The sequence below is a fragment of the Phalacrocorax carbo genome, chromosome Z (assembly GCF_963921805.1).
Source record: "Phalacrocorax carbo chromosome Z, bPhaCar2.1, whole genome shotgun sequence".
NCBI lineage: Eukaryota > Metazoa > Chordata > Aves > Suliformes > Phalacrocoracidae > Phalacrocorax > Phalacrocorax carbo.
The window spans coordinates 203,738-229,248 of record NC_087548.1 but is presented as its reverse complement, the minus strand read 5'-3'; the positions used below and the strand labels follow the sequence as shown (position 1 = coordinate 229,248).

The 25,511-nt window shown below is 39.3% G+C and overlaps 1 protein-coding gene across 2 annotated transcripts; it reads right to left on the bottom strand.

The window, feature by feature from the left end:
• Nucleotides 1-134: 134 nt before the first annotated feature.
• LMAN1 (lectin, mannose binding 1) lies at nucleotides 135-25,511 on the bottom strand. 2 transcript variants are annotated; one of them, XM_064438813.1, is made up of 14 exons: nucleotides 25,247-25,511; nucleotides 23,553-23,707; nucleotides 23,356-23,463; nucleotides 20,099-20,160; nucleotides 19,285-19,384; nucleotides 14,693-14,816; nucleotides 14,285-14,343; nucleotides 13,547-13,679; nucleotides 11,675-11,868; nucleotides 11,465-11,535; nucleotides 5,617-5,770; nucleotides 4,754-4,875; nucleotides 3,058-3,126; nucleotides 135-1,754 (listed from the first exon to the last, which is right to left on the bottom strand). In XM_064438813.1, the coding sequence occupies exons 1-13, from the start codon at nucleotides 25,455-25,457 to the stop codon at nucleotides 3,090-3,092; spliced, it is 1,530 nt and encodes a 509-aa protein (XP_064294883.1). In that variant the 5' UTR covers nucleotides 25,458-25,511; the 3' UTR covers nucleotides 135-1,754; nucleotides 3,058-3,089. The 2 variants fall into 2 exon arrangements, with proteins under 2 accessions (XP_064294883.1, XP_064294882.1); XM_064438812.1 differs by having other exon boundaries at nucleotides 135-752; nucleotides 25,247-25,510.

Genomic DNA, 25,511 nt, shown 5'->3' with positions numbered 1-25,511 from the left:
ATTAACTCCAGTATCAGGTAGGAGTGAACCCAGATCTCAACGCATTCAAACTCTCTGAACAGCAGAGGATAAGGAGTGCTTCAAATACACTTGCTTGGATTTCACTGGCGTGTCCCAAATCAAAAGAAAAAGGCTTACTAAAAATATGCATCTTTATTCAAATAAGGTTATCTCTGAACTCCAAGTGTCAATTCACATTAGTCAGAAACAAACATACGAAAATGTCAGCTGTTTGAATTTTAAAAACCCACAACAGTAGACAGTCTTCCGTGTTACAGTAATTGATGCATTGATAAATGTCAGATTTTCTTCAAATGGGAAGTTGGGTAATTTACAAACCATATTGTGAATTTTACTTTTGAATGAATCAGGTGTGACCGTGTATTTTATATACCCTGACCAGTACAGTGAGATTCTCTTATCACTGCCAAGTATTTGCTACTTATCATCCACACTTCAAATACAATTTAGACCTGTTCTCCCCCGTATTTTCAAATTGGATTCCAAAGTGTCTTCTCCTCCTAGTCCTGAAATCTTACATGATAAGAAACAATCACGCTATCAGTGTTGAAAGAAAATTCTAGTAGCCAGACGTAACAGGAGGCTACATTGACTGACAAATATTATTTAAGTCCAAATTTGTTGTTATCACTTGAAGAACAGACAGGACAAAATTTGAGCTGGGCAACTGGGAGCAGTCCTTTGATCCAGTGAGTGACGAGACAGTTATGGGAAGTTCCAAGGAGAGACGACTGTGAAATGAAGCATGAAGCAAAAGTTATCACTTTTTGGATGTTACGCATTAGACCTTCTGATCCCTAATACAAACGTTTCCTAGTTGCACATGGGAGGTATGTCAGATCTATTAGCAGCATACACACAGAAGCTGAGCCTCATACTGAAGATACAATTGTAGGTTAAAGCTTTCCCCTAGACACCATCCCCAGCCTTCTCGTCTTTCTAACAAAAGACAGAAGCATGGGCTGCTCTAGCTTTAAGACAAAGTTACTTTTGGATGAATTCACAGTAACAAATAATACAGGTTTCCTCCAATTGATACATGAGAGCTGTTCCTCGTTACACATATATATGCACCTACTTCTCAAAATACAATTGCTAGCCTTTCTGTATAAAGGGTCTTGCAAAGCCTGCTGTGAGAGAGGGAGTTCTGTTTAGATGTTGCACTGATGCAGGAAGGCTTGCAATTGAAAGAAACAACCGTACATTTTCAGAACAATTTAAGAAAATATATTAAGTTTAGTTAGAAGAGTCAGGGTTGTAACAGCTTAGGCTCAAGGCACCTGTAAATATTTGCTGGTGTTGAACGAACTGAATGTATAAAATCCTATGCATTATTCTGGTTTATATGAAGAGTTTTTCATTGATTTACACTGTCTATCCAGCAAGATTAGCGTGAGGCGGTAGTTTCTCCAATTAGTAGAGCAAAATCTTCTCAAATTTAGAAATTGATCTATAAAGCTATACCATTTACAGTATACTACATACTGTAGCTATGTAAATAGGTGTGCAGGTAGTATCGTTTTATTGGTATAGCACAGGCATACATTTTTGGACACTGTATTTTGAGTAACAAAATATATTGCATAGATTTATCATTTCTCCAAACTGACAGGCACAATACTGAAGTGTTCTTCATTACAGCGAATTTGGCAGCATGTGTTGAACTCCAAGGGAGTAGACTGTAGGAATGCAGTAGTAGTACGCTAGATTCCCAATAATCTGTTTGTCTGAGTCTGCAAAAGTTAATATTTAAAAATGAAATATCCTAACACATTTGTGTATTTTATAGAATCTAAAAAAAAAGGAAAAAAAAAAACGCAAACCCCCCTTTTCTAATTCTACATACAAAGAACTCAAGGACAAAGTTACCACAGATATGTAAACAAGGCAAAATAAGGTCACTTCACATTCCTAATCTGGGATATCTGCTTTGTTTCCTTCCTGACGCAAATGTTCACCTGACAAGCAGTATCAAAAACAAGTGTTCAGTCTTATGCTTTTGGTATTATAGCAGAATTGACACACAAAAGTGGTTCTACAATAGCTGCTGGATTAACAAACATGTCTGAAGAAACAGCTTGTCAAGAAATGGGTTAACACTCAATATCTGCAGTTTAGAATACTTGCCATGTCAAGATTTAAATCAAAGCATCTGTATTTGATACACGAAAGACAAGACAGCTTTATAAAAGTAAAGCCATATTCATATACTAAACACACCCTTAATAAAATCAGATTTGAAGAGGTATAAAGCAATGATATCTGTGCTGAAAAAGTTCCAAAGATCTACAAACAAAATTACAGACAGACTTGAAACCTGAAGAAACTACTTTATCATGTTTTCCCTCGCTGCCTAAAACCAAAACCCACAATAAGGAGATAAGTTTTTATTTGCTTGTTCTGTATAGCTTGTTCTCTATATCAGGTATCAACAGTCAGACTGTTAAAGGCCTGTCTTTGTGTCCACATATTAAAAAGTGCTTAAATCTATATTTCATGAAGAGTTAGAATTAACTAAATTTTTAAACTGTTAAATCCAAGTGGTAAAGAAATTAAATGTTAGAACTAATTTTTACACCCCACCCCACCTCCCCACCCAAAAAAAAAAAAAAGGATAGAGAAAAGCAGTTGTTTGGGGTTTTGTTTGTCTGCTTGCCTTTGTTTTTTTTAAACTGATGTCGGGACACTCAGTGGCAAGCTTTCCACACAAATCACCCATCTGCAATTCTCATTATGAACAGCCGCCAAACCTGGGTGTTTCAATTCCCTCCTCTGGAATCTTAACAAAAGAAGAGCATTTGCCTTCCAGTATTCATGAGAAAGTTTGCTGAAAGCATAGACTTCAATAGGGTCTGCAGTCTTCCCCTATCTAGCATTTGCTGCACTGCTCCCCAGTCTGTTTTTAACTTTAGCATTAACAGTTTAAATGGGAACTCATTTTAGTTAACAAAATGCAATAATTTATAATATTGAAATATATCAAACACTAAAATTTCCCTCATTTGCAGAAGTGTGTAATTTTCTGTGCATACATACTGCTGTTATGTACACACAAAAGGAACAGGTCATCAAAAGAACTTTTTGGCTGCTGCTTCTTGTTGATTCCTGAAAGAAAAAGCAGAAGAGAATTCATTAAGTACTTACAGTATAAAACTAGCTAACTGGTTTAAATAAATAAATATTTTCTTTATTTTGGGATTAAACAATTCCATTCCTTGTCAGAGACTTAAGGAAATAAAATATGTGTCATATGATAAAAACAGGCTTTAATTTTTTCTATTTACAAAGACATTGGTAGCATCACTATAGTTCCAATTTTGCATCAGACACAGAAGGAAACAAAACAGTCTGGACAGCAGCCACAAGCTGTGGAAGAACATATGAACTGGTTTTTAAAATACTTAAACTAAAACTTTCTAAAGCTCTCAGTATCTGATTGGTGTAAATATCATTATAGAAAAGGAGACACATGCAACTAAGCAGTGAAAGAATTTACTTGAAATGGGATTTCCTTCTCGCTCTGTCACAGAACGTATTTCTTTTCTTAGTGGATACAGATACTGTGGATCAACCACACACAAATGTTAGAATGACAAGGGCATCAAAAAGAACTGGAGGGAACCAGCTCCTCATTTGTCTTGGAAGCCATCTTTCCAACTGATGGCAAAACACGACATAATAAGAAACGCACTCTCTCCACTTTGTAGAGAAACAGCACATACTTTTATTGTGTGTCTATCAGTAGCACTGGTCTCATCCTAATACCAGTTATCCTTCCATAGGGGTAGCAAACAGCATTTTCTCTTCGAAGGGCAATGCAGCTATTTTGGTCCCTACTCCTGATCCTGATTAGTGTGTGTGAGAAGCAGGAGGGAAGACTACCAAGCAAGTAAATCCTTACTCTCAATAGGTCTTCCTTTCCATCAACACAAATTTAATTTGAACATTATGACATTACAAAGAGGAAGAAGAGAACAGAGAAAACATCCCAATTTGTTTAGGAGCAAGGGGGAAGAAGTCCATACATTATCAATATCATATGTAGGAGAGGGATGAAGGGATATGTACCATAAAAAAAGTTCACTGAGGAATTTCTAAGGTCGGATAAGTAGCTTTTAGATACACATAGGAAAAAAAAAAAATCACATGAGATTTTGTTAAGATTATTAATAAACTTCAGTAAGTCCAGCAAAGCACACAAGGATGGTGGTCAAGAGCTGAAGCACATGCCTCAAGAGAAGAGAGAGGGAACTGGGCTTGTTCATCCTGGACAAAAGAAGGCTTCAAGCGGTCCAACAGCAGCTTTCCAATACCCACAAGATGTTATTGAGGAGTCAGGGGCAGTTTCTTTACAGAGTTGCACATTGTAAGACACAACAGTGAAACTGAAAGAGGGCAGGTTCCCACTAGATGTACCATGGGGGCATGGAGAGAATAAAAAAAACTTCATTACCATAATTACATGTTTCCAGTGGGGTCTGTAACAGCGGTAAATTTTCCATTCTTGGAGGTTTTTAAGACCTGACCTGTCTAAACACTAAGCGACCTGGTCTGAATTCAGTGTCGACCCCACTCTGAGCAGAAGGCTGAACTAGAGACCTCCCAAGGTCTCTTCCAATCTGAATGACTGCTTGTTTTAAAGAAGATTAACATAGTCATAACTGGAATTGCATTTCCAGTCAGAAGTTCTAAAATAATCTGCCCTGTTGCCTTTAAAGAAAAACATACTTACCTATACATGATATAACCGATGAATAACACTGTTTGCACTGCTACAAATATGAAGAAGTGCATTGTAGATAAGCAAGATGGAAACGGTGGCAAGTCTGGGCACTTTGATTTCTCACTAGATGGCTAAAAACCGAAAAAAACAGTATTTGAGAAAAGAGCAAACAAGACACGCCATCAAAAGACTGTTATATGTAAGAAACAAAACAAGCAAGGTCTTTGCAACATGATCTAAAAATCAGAACACAAGCAGAAAACACTGACAGAAGTTACGCTATGAAAAAATCATGATCCTATTCCCTGTCTCACTTTCCCCTTTATGTTTCTCAGATAAACTGACTGATTAATTTGAGGCTTATAGGGGAAAGAATAAATCTTTGGTAAATTAACCCAGAAATCAACAACCTTCTACGGGATCATAAACTAATTCAGCTTAATTGCTACCTAGGCTAGACTAAGGTGCTCCTGAATGCAAATGCAGTCATCTTTCACACTAAGAGACCTTAAGCGGAGCCTGTGCCTGAGTTTCCCCTGATTAAAGCTCTCCGTTTTGTACAGAAGCAACAGAGAATCTCCTCTATATAGAGCTGTTAAGTAGGGGGACAAACACAAAAAAAGCACCCAGAAAACCTAGTTGCTTGACCTTGTTTCCACAGGAAATTAGACTAAAAATCATGCTCTTTGTGCAAAACTTCTCATCAAGATACAGATCATGCGGTTTGGTCAAGGCAATAGGGTTTTAGTGAAGCAGCTTAATGAAGGATTAATTGCTCCGTAAATTGCATGCTGGCTCATCCTAGTTTTTCCACTAGCAGCCAAATAAAGAAGCATTACAGCCATGCTTTACACTACCAACACACAAATTACCATATTTCGTTGTACTAAATGCTCAATGTCCCTCTTTACTACATGAAGGTGTTCTTTGATGTCATTGAAGTGCTGAGTTGTTTCATAGACTCCTGCAGCAGAGCTAGGATGTTGAGATCCACTGATCAACCTCAGAGTATCAGTCACAGAATTCCTGAAACAAGACAAACAACAAAACATCTTTCATCACAGAACAGCTTTTCTACAAACAGCAGTTACTCTGGACACCTTTTAGTCCACTAAAATTAATTTGAAATGCATAGTTGCCCCAAAAGGCAGAAGACATTTTTTCTAGCTTCCAAGAATTGCCATCAAGAAATAATCCCTTAATCAAACTACAGTTTTTAAGAATATTTAATTCAACAGACAGTTTCAATTCGTACAGTGCACAGTCTCCCAAAGTCACACTGAAAACAAGATCTGGCAAATATTCTATTCCCAGACATGTGCTTTGCTTGACTGATGAAGTCTGAAACAAGTGTTTTATCTGAGGCTTTTGCCAAGGCTTTAGAATAAGCAGAGGTTAATGCAATCTTTGAAGAAAACCAAAAGCCATTCAAAAATAAATAAATAAAAGCAGTCATGTAAGAAATAAAAATAAAGAAGAGGCTTTAGGGATAAGAAAAGATTTGTATACATCCTTGTTTCATGATTATCATTTATACAAGAAACTCATTTCCCATATGCATTGTCATAAAACTTAATATTGTCTTCATGTGAATTCATTTTGCTTCTACAACAAATCAAATTAAATCTGTAAAAAGTTGAGGTTCCATAACTAATTCTGTTTGAGGTAAAACAGTCAATGAGAGAAAAATACTTAATCTCTAATCAATATGTTTACATAATTTTCCACTACTGCGATGTCTCTTTTCAGTTTCAAAGAGGATTATTCTACAGCTAAAATATTCATCATGTGAATGTTAATCTCATCATTATTAACAGAACAATAAAAATGTATGTCTTTGGATTTCTTTTTAATTTACTTAAAACTTCACATTTTTTTCAGACAAGAGCTTACTTAGATGCCTTCAAGGTAAAGTCCTAAATCTTTGTACAGTGGTCAGCAATTTATCATAGTATCATAGGATGGTTTGGGTTGGAAGACACCTTTAAAGATCATCTGATCCAACCCTCCTGCTGTGGGCAGGGACACCTTCCACTAGACCAGGTTGCTCAAAGCCCCACCCAACCTGGCCTTGAACTCTTTCAACTGTAACTTTCACGTAAGAAAAAACTAAACAAAAACCTTGCTTGAATACTATTCATTGAGCAAACTGGCAACAGCATATAATCATAGTTGCAAGTGTTATGCAAAATTATATTACTGATTTTTAAATGCCTCCTATTCATTGTGAAAATGGCAAGCTAAGCATCAAAACTTAAATGTTTACAACAAATAATCTTCATAAAGTTGTTGCCCACCCTAGCTTTTCATCAGTTGCTCTTCGTGCCATTAAATTTCAAAAGAACCACAGAACTAAAAATAAAATTTAAAAAACAGGAGAAAAGAGAAAACTAGGAAGGTACATATCTATTCAAAGGCACTATGACAACTCTCCAGAAGTAAAAATTGCAAGCATGGATACACTACCAGCGTTACGGCAGCTTTCGCTCCATTATAAGAACTATACAGCATGTTTAAACTACTTGAAGCAGCTACATACTAAGTCAAACCCACACACTAAATTAATTTACACCTTTATATCAAGTTGCAGATACACCACTTTAACAAAGGTGCATTTAGTAATTACAGCCCCTACTAAGTGCTGGATTAACAATATACTTTTCTTCAAACTGGAGACTACCAGTTTTTCTTAAAAACATCACTTTAACACACAAATCAACTTAACATATGAGACTACCAACATTCTGCATACTTCCCACATAATAAAAAAAATTCTTTTCCCTTTCAGCAACAACATCAAAAAATTGACCCTTTCCTGTCATCTTTATAAAAGCTCAATCACACTTCCAGCACATGTTAGAAGATCAATCGCTTTCCAGTTACATTTCTGATTATTCCAGATAATGTACTGCACTCTAGGCCAGATGGAACTGGCCATGGTTTTCTGCAAAACTCTCAACATTTACCTCAGTAAGGTCATTTTTAATATTGCAAAGTTATCAAGAGGAGTCACCAAAAACCAGCTGTTTGCTCCTGTAAGCCACTGCAAACAAAACTAATCAAAGAAGTTCTCACTTTCTCTCTCCTACATTTCTGGTTTGGAACATATACATACAAAATAAATGCAAAAAAAACCCCCAAAACAACCCCCATCTATCCCAACTTAAATTAGCATATACATTATCCAGAGATGATTTTATATTTCTGTATTGTCACTGTCTAGATTATTTAAAGTAAATTGATTAATATTTACCTGTACTTTGAAGTAGTGTTATAATAACCTATTTTAGAAGTAAATTTTTCACTGGAAGATTTTTTTTTTTTAAAAAATAATAACCTATTTTAGAAGTAAATTTTTCACTGGAAGATTTTTTTTTTAAAAAAAATAACCCATGCAAACCCATGCAACCACCATCATGACCACTGCCTGATAAATGCTGATAGTAAATCTGTCTATCCACATCCATCACGTTACCTTGCCCCACTATTTTCAGTACTAGAACACAACTGTGACACTCATTTTGTTCCTCCCCCTCCTAATACCACCATCCCTTGGTAATTAATGGAAAACTGCACACCCACCTTCCCCCAGACTGATCCACTGTTTGTTAAATCAAAATAACTTCCCTAAATAGACATGGTCTGTATCAAATTTAATTTACATTTACTTTTGCACGAACAATACCATGTTGATAGCTTCTATTGTATGAACATGCAAGATTCTTCTATAATCAGATGATTAAGAAATCCACAAATCTTGACAAGAAAATTACTTAGTAAGTCCTTTTCCTCCGGGATGACCAGCAATGCAACAGCGGGCTGTTCATTTCTATCTATACATAAAGCATTTCTTTAATCTAAGAAAAATACTAAGATGATGTTACGCAGTCTCGTACCTAATAAGTAGTCACTAAAAGGGCAGACTGCCAATGTTAACAAGAAAATCTAATTTGCTTGCAAGGTATAAAGATTTGTCAAGAATATTAACATAAAAGCTTTCATGGAAGAACAAGTGCAAAAATGGAAGCACTCTAATCTTTATCCTACAAAAGACTGACCTACTTAAATAAATCACAAGAGCTGCCCTTGAACTAATACAGGAAAAAGACTGCAACTGCTTATACACTACATCAAGTTGTAGGAATTGCCTTTCCCCCTTCTTTTTTAAGCCCAAGGTAACAGGAATGTTTTAACTACTATAAATGAAGGGTTACATCAACTTAAGGACATTCCTGCTAAAGACAGCAGTTGTAAAACATCTTAGAAGGAGCACTCAGACATCCCTGTCAAACATCGGAATTTTCTCAAACCCTTTTTAGCCATATAGCACCTTCGAGATAAGATTTTTTTACTTCATTTAGTAGTGTAGTTTGAAAAGGTACAGCATACCTCTCAACTGATTTTAAAAACTGCATCTTAAAGAGTAAAATTATTAATCACATGGGAACTTGCAAATGTCCTGCAGATATAGAAGTTTCCTGAGAAACTTAACTGGCAGAAAGTCCTCTGACAAAAAACCAAACCAACCAACCAACCAACAAAACCACCCTAGGAGTCTTAATGTAGTAGAGTTAGATTCCAGTAAGTTACCCAAGATTGCCACACAACTGAATTGACCCAGGCAAAAAAACCAGGTCTGTAACTGTTAGAGTCTCCTTTAATGTGATTATCTTTTGCTACAAAAGACACTGATGTATCAGTTGACAGGGCTGGTTTTCACACAGTAAATAAAAGTTAGACCACAAAACATTTACACCCTTAGAATAATGGAAGTATTCTTTAAGTAAGAGCAAGCAGACCATGTGTAAAGAACAAACAGGCATGTCCATCAAAGTAGAGTTTAAAAACATTTTCCCATTTTTCTCTAACCTACAAGAAATGGGGACAAGATTACTGAAGTGGTCTACACAATACATTGGCACATGAAAAAAACCCAACACATTTCTGTTCTTCATTATGCAATGTAAGTCACAGCAATTTAATATTAGAATGCTTTTTTCCCCCATTCCTTTTTTTTTTCCCTCCCCTGAAGTGCTATATGACAATATGTCTTAGCACCTAACCAACCAAGGAATTTTTAGTCACAGTTGGGTTCCCAGTATCTCCAAGGATGGAGACTGCAAAACCTTCCTGGGCACCTAACCTATTCCAGGGTTCAACTACTCTCTCCAGTTTCTTTTCTTATGTCTACATAGAATTTCCTGTATTCCAGCTTGTGGCCATTGGCCTTCATTCTGTCACTGGGTACCAGTGAGAAAAGTCCAGCTCTCCCTTTATCACACTCACCCCTACAAAACCAGGTATTTATAGCCATTGATAAGATACCCACAAGCCTTTTTTTCCAGGCTATACAACCCTAGCTCCCTTAGCCTCTCCTTGTACAACAAATGCTCCAACCCTTTTATCATTTTCACAATCCTTCACTTGACGTACCTCCAGATGCAGTATCACCAGTACTGAATAGAGAGGGATATTAACTTCCCTCAAGCCACTGGCAATGCTCTGCATAACACAGCCTGGGATGACGCTAGTGGTCTTTCCTGTAAGGGTGTATTCCCATCCAATGTCCAACAGGATTCTCAAGTCCTTTTCTGCAAAACCGCTTTCCAGCTGCTCTGTCCCCCAGGTATACTGATGGAGTTACTCCTTCACAGGTGCAGGACTGTGGAAACCCCACTTTTTGTCTGCTTATTTTCCAGAGTTAAGACCAAAAGTGAACACTAAATATTTTTTCCAGTTCTGGCTCTTGTTTCAAACGCTATCAAGAAGCAATACCCTCCCAAGGCCTAGCCCTACTCCTACTGATAAAAAAGGTTAATCTACAGTGGAAATTAAGGAAAAATGAGGAAGAGAAAAAAGAGGCCTCTCCAAGGCTTGTACACACTGGAATTCTGAGAGACGTTACATAAAACTACAATTGCTTTTTGTGATATACTATCAGTAACACTAACAGACCACTACAGAGCAATAACCAGTATATGAGCTTTAAACAGTCATAGCAAAACTAGACATGTATTTCATCTTTGGGTTTCTTCCCTATATTGAAGTGAACCACTTAAAAAATAACCCCAAAAATAGTAATTAGGAGAATAAGCAATAAATCTGAACAACTCATTACATGCACAGACATTTTCATTTGTATAGAACTATTTCTCAGAATTACTTTCATGCCTTTATAGGCACCACTTTATAGGTTGTTTACACGAAAAAAGCCTCAAATATATCTCATATAATATTGCGTGAATATAACATTATACATTTTATTAATACATAATAAACTCATATAATCTTTGTATCAGGAGTAGACCGAGTATATTAACAAGATACTCCAATATACTTTTTTTTTTTAGGTTCACTAACTATAAATCAAAGGCATTTATGCTCATGTTGTTGTCAATACTCCAAACTCAGAGCAACAAATTTCCATGAGGTAGGAGGTTATCACATTTGCAGAAATCAATTTTATTTTAGAGGGACTGGACTTACCTGTTGAAGTGGAACCTCTTTATAAAAATAGAGGCAAATTAGGGGGCTTGGCCACACTAGCAACATGAACTTACTTTATTGTAGAAATTAAACACATGCAGAGAGTCATCACTTAGGAAATGACACAGAGAAATTTCAAGTTCGTCAATATTCTTTTACTGAAATAATAATAGGATTTAAAAGGTGGAAAATATAAAATTCAAAATACAGCCTTAATATTTAGAAAGCATTTACCTTATTTCATTTACTTGTCTAATGACCTCTTCTTGAGTTTTCACAACTGTCTCAATCTCTTGCTGGGAAACCTGGCGGGGGGGTGGTGGTGGAAAAAAAGATCAACATATCTTGGAAAAAGCAAATCAATCATGCTGCTGAAATTAGGCTATCAATCATGGTGCGTGTGTGTATATATATATCTCTCTATCTTTTTTTAGATTTATTTACCTGTCCTTGTTGACCTGGAAAACCAGCTCCTCTTTTAGCTATCTCATCTGTGACTGCAGAGACGTATCTCCTCTGCTCATCCAGAATCATGTCCAATTGCCTATTAAGCTGTTTGATTTCAAGATGAATTCGATTCTGCCCCTCGAAGATTTGCCTCAGTTCACGATCACTTACAGTTTCAAAAAGATCATCCGCTGATAAGAAAAAAAGCACAGGTAGTTCTTACATGCATTCCTCGTAAGTTGCATTGGATAAGTTTTCTTGCACCCTTAAAATTACTACAGGGATATACTTTTTTCCCATAATTTGATATATTTAGTGTTAATCATGATTGCCATGGAAAAGAACACCCAAATGGAATCAGGATGACCGAACGGAGATAACCACGCATTTAAACCCAGACTCTATCTTAAAGTTCCTATTTCAAAACTTGGGTAATGTGCAACATAAAATGGAAACAGGATACTGTTATTATTAGGAGGCAGCTAATTTTGCATAAGCTAGCATTGTATTACCATCAATAAATACTTCGGAAGAGATTTGCAGGTATTGAGTAACAGCTACTATTCAGAAAAAGTAAGCTTTAAGAAGTAGCTTGAAACAGAGAAGCGGCTGCGTGTTTTGAGTGAGTTCCTCTACAGCTTTAACAACATCAGAAAGACCAAAGTCTGAAAGACTTTGTGGCAAAAAGATTATTATTTCTTACCAATGGAAGGCTGGACAATATTTCAAAGACACAGATGAAGCTAAAGTGGTGTAGGACCTTTAGAACGGTTGTAACTTATCGCTGTGCAAAAAGAGATGACAACCTGAAAGTTCAGGTCTAGATGCCTAAAGTACATTCCTGACACGCGTGCATTCAAATACAGCTAATTCAATCCACAAAATTAAGAAATAGACTGACTTCCATTATATTAAAATAAGCAGATTCTTTTTTGCCCAGCTCTAAAAAAAAACACCACACAAACAAAAAAAACAACCACAAAAACCCCAACCAAAACCAAAACGACCCAAGCAAGCAAACAAAACCCTTACCAAGTTCCATGGCAGAACAACCAAAGTCAAAGCACTTTGGCTAAACACTCAGAAGCAGGCAAGAGACATTATTATAATTTTGCTAAATTAAATATCACCTGAAATCAATGGAAAAATGCTGTTCATTCTGAAATATCTTTAAACCAATGCTTGCTGAGAGCTGCAGATACGTGGTATCAATATCGGAATGGGCAATTCTGCCTTACCCAGCCAAACTTAAATTTCTTATCAGTGGCTTAAAATGCAAAAATAAAGGCCACAGTTTTCAACAACATCAAGCTGGAAATTTGGTTATTAGCCAAACCAAATACCAACACTGAATGCCTGCTAATGCTGTGGTGCTGATATTGACAGAACTCAACACGTCCAATGTCAGGCAAGCATTAAAAAGCTTATCCAAGCAAGCACATGTTCCAGTACATCCACTAGCCCATCTTTAACAACCATCCATAAAACGGGGGGGGGAAGTGGTATGATTGTGCAGAAACAGACCACAAAGATGACCTTTTCAAGTATTTTCAAATAACCAAAAAGGCCATGCTTCCTTAATCGTCACTTTACAGAGGGATGCATGACCTTCTCTCCCTTCCACTGTTCCATACAGATGCTCATAATTTCCATGTTTCCGGCTGGTTGTTTTGTTCTCAAACCAGGCATGACAAAAGGGACTTCATATTTCAGAAAACACTTTACAAACAAAAGATGAAAGATCTTTAGGAAAGTAACTAAGCTCCTACTGATGTTATTAAGATCACTCAGAGTATCAGGCCCTAGTTCTGATTACCCCAGTAAGCAAACGTTTTCCTTGACAACTGAAAAATCACTTAAATAACTTGCCTGGCTGTCCTTGCACATCAGGATGTTCCTTTTGAAATTCTTCTTTCTTTTTATCCAATTCTTGTTGAAAGTGTTCAAACTCTTCTTGATACTTCTCTTTATCTTTTTGAGGAATTTCTGCATCTGGTGTTGGCTTTAAAACATTATCAAAGGGAAGGGGGAGAGATTTAATTTTTTTATGTTCACCAGCACTCCTGTATAACTTATTCTCCAGCAAGGCTGTTCAGATTTCAATTTTGAAGACATAACACAATTAGTAGAGCCCATCAAGATATTAAGTTGAAGCGAAAAAACAGACATTCCTATAGAGACCCATAGCTTCTTCCTGATACATGCGTACTTTCGCGACTAAAAAGTAATCAAGTTTACAAGTATAGATACTATTTAGCAGTACAGAAGTGGTCTAGAAGTATTGGAAGTTGAAAGTAAGAACAGATTATCTGTCCACTTTCCAAACAAAGTGTACTTTTTAGTTTGTTTTCTCTGCATGTTTTGATATAACATCAGGATTTTTGTTGATTCAGTGTTGCTTCAAGAATTCTGGTCTTGAAAACGTTAATTAAAATATTACCGAAACATTACAGTCTTATTTTTCTAAAACAGATGACAGCACAGCTACACGCCAAAACCCTGAAACAGCGTTGTCAGGTATTACTTCAGAGGAAATGCCAAAATCTGATGCTACATATAAAACAGACAGAATAACATATTTTACTAATTATGCATAACGATGCTTACTACTTCCTTCCCAGGCTCAGTCAACTGGAAGGTCAGAAAAGACAGGACATCATGATCATCTGTATTCAAGAAAGAAAACAAAACCCCACTGTTAACTGCTGCTGCTGCTACACATTACAAATCCCGGCACTTCCCAAGTCAACCTTGCACTTGCAAAGGATCTTCAGGCAATAGCAACCTCCCAAAGTCCTCCCAAGAGTTTATGCAGTGGGGAATGAGACTGCACAATGTCTTTGTCAGGACAAACTGAAGGCCCTTCTGCTCTAGCCAGGAAAGGCCTAAGCATATCGGCAATTTGGGAATGGGAGAAGATTAACTACATCATCATGGTCAAAAATTGGTATAATGGATCAACACTAGCAGTAAAACACCTCCACACCGCTTGCCAGAATTTTTAACATTTGCTACCTGCAAGTCCCCCTGTTGCTGCAGATATTCCAAAATATCCTTGTGGTGGCAACACCATATCTTCCACTTTCGCACAAAATTCATAGTCTTCTTTATCCGGAGTAAAGCCATTGTTAATTAATACCTAAAAGTATAAACACTTACAATTTTTACCACATAAATCTATTTGTGTTAACTGCTTTGTCAGTTTCCAGGAACGGTAGCAAATACAGTTTATAGGGTAATTCTGCAGCTGAATCTAGAAACCAAAAGCTATTTCTTTTACTAATGACCCTTTCTACAAAGAAAATGCATAAGCTTTCTATTTTAAAAAGGGGGAAGAAAGGCCCAATTCAAAGTTCGGCATGAATAAAATTCAACACTTTCTATTCATCACCTAAGAGGACATACCACATATAATTCAGACACATACAAAAATGTATTCATTTCAGTTATAAGAAGCAGCAGGACAAATTAGTGCATGCAAGGGAACACATGGGGGAACGGGATACCATCAGGGGAGATAAAGGTAAGCCAAGGGATGGCACAGCACTGCCTGAGGGTGCCAACGAGAGCATTTACGCTGTTCCAGGGAGCACCGAGGGTTTAGGAGCACATCAGAAATGCCTGTACACCAACACACACAGCATATGAAAAAACCAAGACAAACAGAAAGCATTGGTCCATTCCCAGAGCTATGATGACATTGGTATTAGTGAGGCTTGCTGAAATGAGTCCCACAGCTGAAGTGCTGGGATGGAAGACTATAGGCTGTTCAGGAGGGATAGGCAGGGCAGGTGAGGTAGTGTCTGTCACATTACATAACGGACAGGTTTGACCATACAGGCCTTACAGTTAGAGATTATGCGGTTGAGAGCCTCTGGGTGAGGATTAGGGGGATGGAAAACAAAGCAGATGTCATTGTGGGAATCCACTATTGATCACCCAGCCAGGATGATAGCACTGATGAGTTATTCTATAGGCAACTAGGAGAAATCTCTGGATCAACAGTTGTTGTCTTTACGGGAGATTTCAACTTCCCAGACATGAACTGGGAATACCATAACGCTGTGGTAAGAACGTCTGGGAAATTCATGAAGATTTAGAATGTCTTGTCATGAGTACTCAGTGAGTCAACCAAGAAGGATGCCCTCCTAGACTTGCCTGTGAATAGAGGAGGACTCCTAGGAGGTGTGATGGTAGGTGGCTGTTTTGGCCATAGTGATTGCAAAATGGTAGATTGAAAAATTTTTGGTGTAGTGAGAAAAAAAAAAAAAAGGTCAGCAGAGTTGTTACCCTGGATTTCAAGGGAGCATATTTTAAGCTACTCAGGGAGCTAGTTACCAGTGCTCCCTGAGAATCTGCTTTTGAGGGCTTAGGGAGGGGTCCATGAGTGTTGGTTGGCTTTTAGGAACCACTTTTTGGGTCTTTGTTTTGGTTTGGTTTTTTAAGAGCCTTGCACAGGAGCAGGCAATCCCACTGTGTTGAAGGTCAAGCTGGTGGGGCAGACAACCAGCTTGGCTGAACAGGGAACTCCTCTTGGAACTCAAGAGGAAAAAGAAATTGTATGATCTCTGCAAGCAAGGTCAGGCTTCACAGGAAGCTTCACAGAGTTGTGGTTTGCATACGCAGGGATAACACACAAAAGGGCAAAGCTCAACAAGAGCTGAAACCAGCCAGTGTTATGTCAGACAACAAGAAAGGCTTTTTAAAGTATGTTAATGACACTGGACCAACACTTGTTGAAGACAGTCACCTGACAAATAAAGGTGAAGAAGAGACATAAGCATTATTTTTTTGCCTTAGTCTGTACTAATATTGATAGACCTTGGGCTACCCAGTCATCTGAGTTGAAGGACCACAGCTGCGGGAGCAGCGACTTCCCATTTGTGGACACTGAAATTTTAAGGGACCAGTTGTATCAGCTGAATGTTCATAAGCCCATGGGGTTGGATGGGATCCATCCCAGAGTAATGAGAGAACTAGCGGACATTACATCAGGACCCCTCTCAAACATCTACCCAAGGCCTTGGGAGTCTGAGGAGGTTCCCACCGACTGGAAGCTAGCCAACATTATTCCAATTTACCAGAAGGGCATGAGGGAAGACCCAGGAAGCTACGGACCTGTTAGTCTAACCTCAGTGCCTGGAAATATTATGGAGAAGATCATACTGGGTACTATTGAAAGGCATCTAAACAACAAATCAATCATCAGGTACAGGCAACATGGGTTCACAAAGGGAAAGTCCTAACTAATTTGATATACTCTGATAAGGTCACCCACCTAGTAGACGAAGGGAAGGTTGTAGATGTAGTTCAGGATTTCAGTAAAGCTTTTGATACTGTCCCTCACAGTACCCTTCTGGACAAGTTGTCCAACTGTGAGATAAGCAGGTTCATGGTGCACTGGGTGAAGAACTGGCCTAGCGGCAGGGCTCAAAGGGCTGCAGCGAATGGGGCTACAGCTGGCTGGTGAACGGTCACCAGCAGTGTTCTTCAGAGCTCAATCCTAGGGCCAGTGCTGTTCAACATTTTTATCAATAATCTGGATGCAGGAGTTGAATGCACCCTTAGTAAGTTTGCTGACAATACTAAACTGGGAGGTGCTGTTGACTCAAGGAGCAAGCAGCCTTGCAGAAGGATCTAGATTGGAGCATTAGGCAATCCTCAATGGCATTAAATTTAACAAGAACAAACGCTGGATTCTGCACCTGGGATGATGTAACACCAGACACGTGTATAAACTGGGAGAGGGGTGGCTGGGGAGCAGCTGTGCAGAAAGCCATCTAGGGGTGCTGGTTGGCAGCAGGCTCAACAGGAGTCAGCCGTGTGCCCTGGCAGCCAAGAGGGCAAACTGCACCCTGGGGTGCATTAAACAGAGTACAACCAGATGGTCAAGAGAGGCAATTATCCCACTGTATTTAGTGTTGGTGCAGCCTCACCTTGAGTACTGCAGGCCCCACAATTTTAAAGAGGATGTTAAGGTACCTGAATGTGTGTTTGAATGCACAGACTGGCAACAAAGCTGATGACAGGGCTGGAACGCATGTCCTGTGAGGAGCAGCTGAGGACTCTGGGTTTGTCTAGTCTGGGGAAAAGGAGGCCGAGGGGTGACCTCGTTGCTCTCCACAGCTTCCTGAGGAGGGAGGGGCCGATCTCTGCTCCCTGGCACCCAGGGACAGGATGTATGGGAGCAGTTCCAAGCTGCACCAGGGGAGGTTTACACCAGACATCAGGAAGCATTTCTTTGCAGAAGGGGTGGTCAAACACTGGAACAGGCTTCCTGGAGAGGTGGTTGATGCCCCAAGTCTGTCAGTATTTAAGACACATTTGGACAATGCCCTTAATAATATGTTTTAACATTCTGTCGGCCCTGAAGTGGTCAGGCAGTTGGACTAGACAATTGTTGTAGGTTTCTTCCAAATCGAATTATTCTACTCTAAAACTGATCGTGGCATAATAGTATCAGCTCTGGTTCAAGAAATCCCTGACTCAGGGATGGTTAAAGGCCAGTCTGTCAAAAGTATAGATCTCAGTAAGGTTCTGGGCAACAAAAACTTTTGTTCTGATCTAGAAGAGTCTTCCTGTACTAATCTTAAGTCGATTCTAAGCTTAAAAATATTCTCTCTTCCTCCACGAATGCATTTGCAGAACTGCTAAGGATAGCAGCAACATTTGGGCCAGAGGAGTTCCTAGATAAGGCTTCGGGGACCAGGCACATTCAGAAAGAGAGCAGCCTTGGAGTCTGAAATTTAATTTTCATTCAAGAGTAACAAATAGGTTTTACCATTACAACACAGTACAAGGTCCACCCTCTTTTAGGTGCATTCATGTTTACTTTTAGAGAAACTTTTACTACAAAATGACAGCTGTGTGTTTTATGGCTAATACCTACAAATAGCACCTTTTCAGAAGAAATCAGAAGCCGCAGAACACATACTTCATAGCTGTCACAACCCAGCACCACATTAGTATCTTTCTCTCCTTATCTAGAAGGAATTCAGAGTCATCTCAATAGCATTTAAGAAGCCTTGAAGACTCCCTTATACCAGTGCTTTTCTATCTTCTTTAGTCTTCAAAGCCCTACTATTTCTTGGAGGTGGGAAGCCTCAAGTAGCAAATTTAAATCGACTGCCAAAGAATGAGCTTCGGTTTTTTTGTCACGTTTCAAGAACCTCTCACAACCAGCTACAAAACCCTCGGCAGCTCTCAGATCAGCCTGAGAAATACCATTCAAGTTAAGGAGCTACTCAACCACTCAGAAGCTAGCAAACAGATGCTGGCATTGGGACACCTCTAGAGACAAGTCAACAGCAACAGAAGGGTCTGAGCACATACAAGTATGTTACCACGACTGACTCCTAAGTAACATCAGAAAAATCAGCGATACCTGCTGAGTCAGCTCAGGAAACTACAGATGCACTAATGCAGCTAAAAGAACTTGTCTAGCATTTGAATATACCGCACCTCCTTCCAACTTCTGCTACCGAGCTGCACATTCTCAAGAATATTGGAATTAACATATGAGCTCTTTGGGTTTTCAAATAATTGCCACAATCTCACGCTTAAACATCTGAGAAAGATGAGTAATTATGTTATTTCAGAGTACTTACAGTCAATGTTTTTTGGTAGTACGTTATCTTTACTCGAACAGGATAGGGCTTGTTACGAAAGTCCCTCTGACAGGATGCCAATGCTTGTGTGGAACCATCACTATGCAAGAAGACAACTTGCATAAAACTATATCTTATGATTTATCAGCTAAGACAAAAAAGCATCAATGTATCACTAAGCAATACCATGACAGTTTTCAATATCCAAGTTTTTCAAAAGCTGTCCCACAACTGCACTGAGCTTTTCTGAAGTCTGGGATCAACATTACTAGCAGCTTTACACAGGACACAATATAGGTAGAATGCGGTAATGGGGAAATCCATTTGCTTCTAATATATATTCCCACACCTGTGAACTGAGATAGAAATAAGCTATAGGCCAGACTGCACCAACTAAGCTAGACGCCCCTCCCACCAGAGAATCCAAAAAGTTGTCAATTGTGCTGTTGACAATAAACAGTCAGAAATCAAAATTAAACTAATTAATTTAGTAACAGGCAACTGGCTTTCAGTTAGTCACTTTTGTCACTTATTAGCTGCTTGTGGAAGATATTCATACACAATGAAAAGGTAAGAATCTGTACCTCCATTTATCCAAGTTCACCCATCCTAAAGGACATATGCCATTTAAATATCCATCAGTTGCCAATTTCTCTGCTGTTACTGCCAAAACAGTGTTTTAACAAATAGAAAAATTCAAACGTAAAGGAAACAAAAGTTTCATATGAAAGAAACCTTTATGTTTCTCAAAGAGTTTCACGCAACATTTCATCACTGAAAAGCAAACATTCATTAACACAGAAAATAAACTTACTTCTGATGGTCATACAGAAGTTTTCCATTGTTGCCTACAACAATCACTCCGGGATTGTTTTTCTAGAAAAAGAAATAGCAAACAAATGGAATAGTTTAATTGGAAGTAAAACGTAAGTAACATCACTGACAGATTTCTACAATGAAGTACCTAAGGTCATTATACTACAGATACCCCAGAGATGTTTTTATTCTTCCTGTAGTTCAGGATTACATCAGCAAAATGATTGAGCAGCACTATGTCATGATGCATGCTTTGCAAGAGACCGCTACATTCTTCACATAGTCAGTGGTGAAAAAAACTACACCAGTTAGGTTCCTGGATATACTACCAATTACCATCATTTCACAAATACAAAAACATGAAAGCCACAGGTAGGAAAAATTTATATGTAGTGAAGACACAGATCTTAAAACTATTAGATGACTTAATACATACAATTTTGGCTTCATAACACTGGGAAAAACATCCAGATACTATGTCGACATACTACTGACCTTGCCACAGTCTGCCAGAGACTAAACAAAGTGTTGAACACATCCCCAGTTATTTAAGTTGCTAGAGGATGAGAACAAGCTAAAATGATAACGGCAGAATGGATTTACAGTGCTATTGTTTGTCACCAGGAGTTAACGAAGTGACCTCCAGTTTTCACAAGAACAAAACAAGATTTCAGAGTTAATCTTCCTTCCCCCTTCACCATCTCCTAAAGTGTACTGGTTTTGGGTGGGCTAGAGTTAAATTTCTTCATAGTAGCTTGCATGGGGCTACATGTTGGATTTATGATGAAAACAGTGTTGATAACAGTGACGTTTTAGTCACTGCTCACACAGCCTCGAGGCCTCCCCTGCTTCTCACACCACCAGTGCATAAGTTGGGAGGGGACAGCTGACCCCAGCTGACCAAAGGACATCCCAGATCATATGGAATCATGCTCAGCAATAAAAGCTGGGGTAGGAGGAATGGACATTCAGAGTTACGGCATTTGTTTTCCCAAGTCACTGTTAGGCATGACGGAGCCCTGCTTTCCTGGAGATGACTGAACACCTGCCTGCTGATGGGAAGCAGTGAATGAATTCCTTGTTTTGCTTTGCTTGAGCATGCAGCTTTTGCTTTATGTATTAAACTGTCTTTATCTCAACCCGTAAGTTTTCTCACTTTTACCCTTCTGATTCTCTCCTCCACCCCAACGGGGGGGAGTAAGCAAGCAGCTGTGTGATGCTTAGATGCTTACTAGGGTTAAACCATGACATAAAGGAATACACTATCCCACTAGACAGATTACCAGCTCTTAAGACAACAAGACTCAGATTTCAAGAATTCAAGAAATAAAGCCCTCTCAATTTACAGTGGTGGGGTAGGGTGGTCCTTTGTATTCAAAAAAACACTACAACCAAACTATCTGTTTTTTTTCCTTCATCACACAGATTGTGACAACAGAACACTACACCAGCATACAGAAATACACCAGTGTTTCTACTTCTCAGCAATGGAGTTTGGTTAGCTTAATTGCTTCAACACCAGTATTACCTGCTCAGTACCACTGGAATACTTTAATGTCATCATCTTATTGTTTATTTCAGTTTTACACACTAATATTGATTTAGTTCATAGCATACGTGCAGATACTCTGCACAAAGCGTATACAAACAAGTTCAACTTCAAAGCACTCATGAATGCAACCTAAGTCTACTCTACTTAAGAGCATAGAGAGCTACTAACAAAAGTATTCAATGCTAACAGTCGATGGGCAGTCCAATTTCTGCTAGGGACCTTGTCTGGATGCAAACACATACAAGAACTTGAAAGATAGTGGGCAATAACTTCTCAACTTTTTCCCTCCAAAGGTCACAGGAAAGATGGGCTGTGAACTCTTGTAACATTTAGTGTGATTCTTACAATTTCAGGTGTCAGAGCTATGAAATGATATCTGCCTTTTTAAAAAGCTCTGGTCACTACTACGAGAAATAAAAATTCAACTGTAGTATAACCTACAGCCTTAGAAGGAAGAGAAAAAAGGCTTTGCAGTTTTCAAATCAGCATCAGAACCATATAATAAGCATAATAACGGTGCTTTGAGTTGATAGTACTAGATGAAGTCTACTTCTGGATGCTAGCATATTAGACTGAGAACCAGTTACAGCACTAAACATCTTCCAGTGAACACACTAAAACAGCACCAAGAACTTCTCCATACTGGGACTGAGGAAAGTAACAGGTTGTAATTAAAAAAAAGTCTTCCAAACTCCAGTATTTAAGACATATCACACCAACACAGACATGATGAAGACTTTTGTTTTGACTAGAAGTGACACATCATCACTTTCTGAAAAAAGGGTTTCACACCACACTGACTAAACCTGTCACGACCAGAGCCCCAGAGCTATCAAAGTTCCGGCAAACAGTGTTGTTTGTAATCTTTGGTAGATGGCACCTTCAGCCAGCTAAACTATGCCAGTGTCCACATTCATGCCGGAAGTCAGAAAAAAAAGAACTTAAAAACTCCTGATAAGTTGAACAATACTCTATGTCTTGTCTTTGAAGATCAGAAACATAAATTTCACCTTCAGTCTTTCTACTTTCATATATGATTAAGTTTGTTGTATATCAAAAGCCATCTGCAGGAAAAAAACCCACAAACATTCTACACCTACAATAATATATCTAAAAGCAAGCCAAAGTAGGGCAGGAAAAGCAAAAGAAGCAAAGCAGACCTACTACATATTGTTAAAGTTTCCCAGGATCGTTCTGGAGCAGAAAACAGCAACTGTCACTCCCATCTGCTACAGAATTTTTGCTGCTGAACTACTCAAGGCAGACTTGTTGCAAGAAAAAGAGCATCTTTGAAGAGAGACATAGAAGTGTTTGCTTCGCAGTGTCATATTTTGGTACAATATGCCTCTTCCAAAGCACACACCTTCAGATCTATCAACATTTCAAATTGTACATGGACATTCCAAATTTCAGCTTGTAAACATGTACATGCCATTTTCACTGCACACCTAAACACATGAAACAAAGTTCAGTGGAGATTCATTATGTGCTATGCTTTGACTTTCAAGCTTAAAAAAAAGCGTGAAGAAGTCCAGTAAAAACATCTGTAAGAGAAACTTGACTGTTTTCATTTATCCCTTTGAAGTGATGAGGGGAAAGTAGGAAAACAACATCCTATTTTTTTTTTTTCACAAAGTTATATGTACAGAACAGGCAGAAAATTAATTTATAATCTTTGCTAGAAGAGTTTGTGTCCGACTAACCTTTCCATCATTGTCAAAGGAATCAAAGAAAATTCCAACACCATTCCATTTATCAGCTGCCCCAAAAACAGGACCTTCCAAGCCTTGCTCTTCTGTAAACCAGATTGCCTATTACAGAAAGCAATTAAGAGCCATAAGTCAAGATCCGCTATTTAAAGCATGCCTGGTTTTTTCCAGTTAGATCAAATTCTTAATACCAATCCATCAGCTCCAATACGGCCTCTTCCTGTAACTCGAAAGGTCACTTCGACTTCCCAATACTCAAATATTGACTTGGTTTTTGTCCACACTGATCCTCTTTGGCTTTTCAAAGATGTTGTTATACGAATCTGATCTGCACTTGGTATGGCATCTAGAAAAGAAAGGAACCAACACTGAATGTACAAAAGTATTGCAAGTGCTTAACTAGCCAATTAACAAGTCCTCTAAATTCACAAAATCTTCTGGTATCCTCAACTAGACAACGGTTTTCAAAATAACTTTTCAATGGAGTACTCAACCACTTGAGAGGGGAAGAAAAAAAAAACCCAAAAAAAACCCCAAGCCCCCACACATCTACTTTCAACAACTTGGTTACTACTCCTTTGCAGAAGACTCAGCCACCTTCCACTTGGGACCACAACACACAACTCAAGCAGAACATTGGTCTTGCAGTTAGGCTACTATTAAACTAATTTTTAAAAATCAGGTTTAGCTTTCTGCTGTATCTCACATATCACAGATTTCTTTTTTGCTCTTTGAAACAGATGTTCTAGTTTTCTGTTTTAATAGTTTAGAAGAATAATAATAGGCACACGTTTAGAGAGGTCAATTCATTCACTTGTACTAAAAAACTTTTTTTGTGATTATCTGCTTAAGAAATCTCATTTATAGACAGTTTCCTTCATGTCACTTGTAGCATAACGTCAAGTAAGTCAAAAATTAACACTCATGAATTAAGCAAAAGAAACTAAAGTTTGTCAAAAAAGTAAAAATCCAGCAGAAGTTACTGCAGAGACACTCTACTAAGGTAGAACCTTATGTACAGTAAATATCAATACATTTTACAAGGAGGGGAGACTTCTGGAAGACTAGATGCCTTTTTGAGTACAGTCAAATACTTAACCCATACTGCAGAGGATACATAAACTGCATGAACCACACTCAATAGAATCATATTTGCCAAGGCACAATATCCATTTCAAGCTTTTATATTATGAGATTCAACAGAAATTTCCAGCCATACAGAAGTATCAGCAGCTTGCCTCACGTACAACGCACAAGCGTGAGGGCGACTTTCATCTTGGCCAACAGTGACACATCATCACTTCACAAAGAGTTTCATATGCTCTTGAGTCAACTCCTCACAGCAACGGTGCTACCACATCACAAGAAAGGTCATAGGTGACTTCGAATCGCATGTCAAAGAAACCGAGGAGGATTCGCAGACATTTTACCATTACCACAGTATCTCCTCCGTCCCTTTGGAGCTACGTGGAAACCCGCAGGCCAGGGCCGCAGAGCCTGGAGGCACGGACGCAGGGCCCGCGGCAGGGCTCTGCCGAGGGAGGCAGAGGGCGCAGGGGACAGGGGACAACGGGGGCGGCGAGGCCGGCTTGCCTCCCTTTCGGCGGCTGCAGGCCACAAGAGCTCCAGCCGCTTTCGCCCGACGCCGTGGCGGGCCCCGGGTACCCAACCAAGGCTGACTGGTCCCGCCGGCCCCCGCCATCTTCACCGTGCCCCTCAGCTCCCCGGCCACGGCCTGCGGTAGCTCCCTCCCGCACCCTTCCCCAAACAACAAAGATTACGTGCCCCCCGCGGGGTCGGCCACAGCTGCCTGCACGGCGGGAACATGGCGCGGCCCGGCCCGGCCCCGGTCGCGCTCCGCCACCGCCCCTCGCTCAGCACTTACTGCCCGTATGCACCCAGAACGGCACGGTCCCATCCGCCTGCACCAGGTGCGGCCCCTTGAAGCTGAACTTGTACTCAAAGCGGCGGTGCGGCGGAGCTGCCGCCGAGCCTTCCGTCGCCTGCCCATGGGCGAGCGGCAGGCTGCCGAAGGCGAGCAGGGTACCGGCAAGGAGGGCCGCCGCCAGGCCACCCCGCTGCGCGCGCGCCGCCATCTTGGACCGCGCTGTTGGACGCCGGACACAGCCAACAGGGCGCCGCCCGATTGG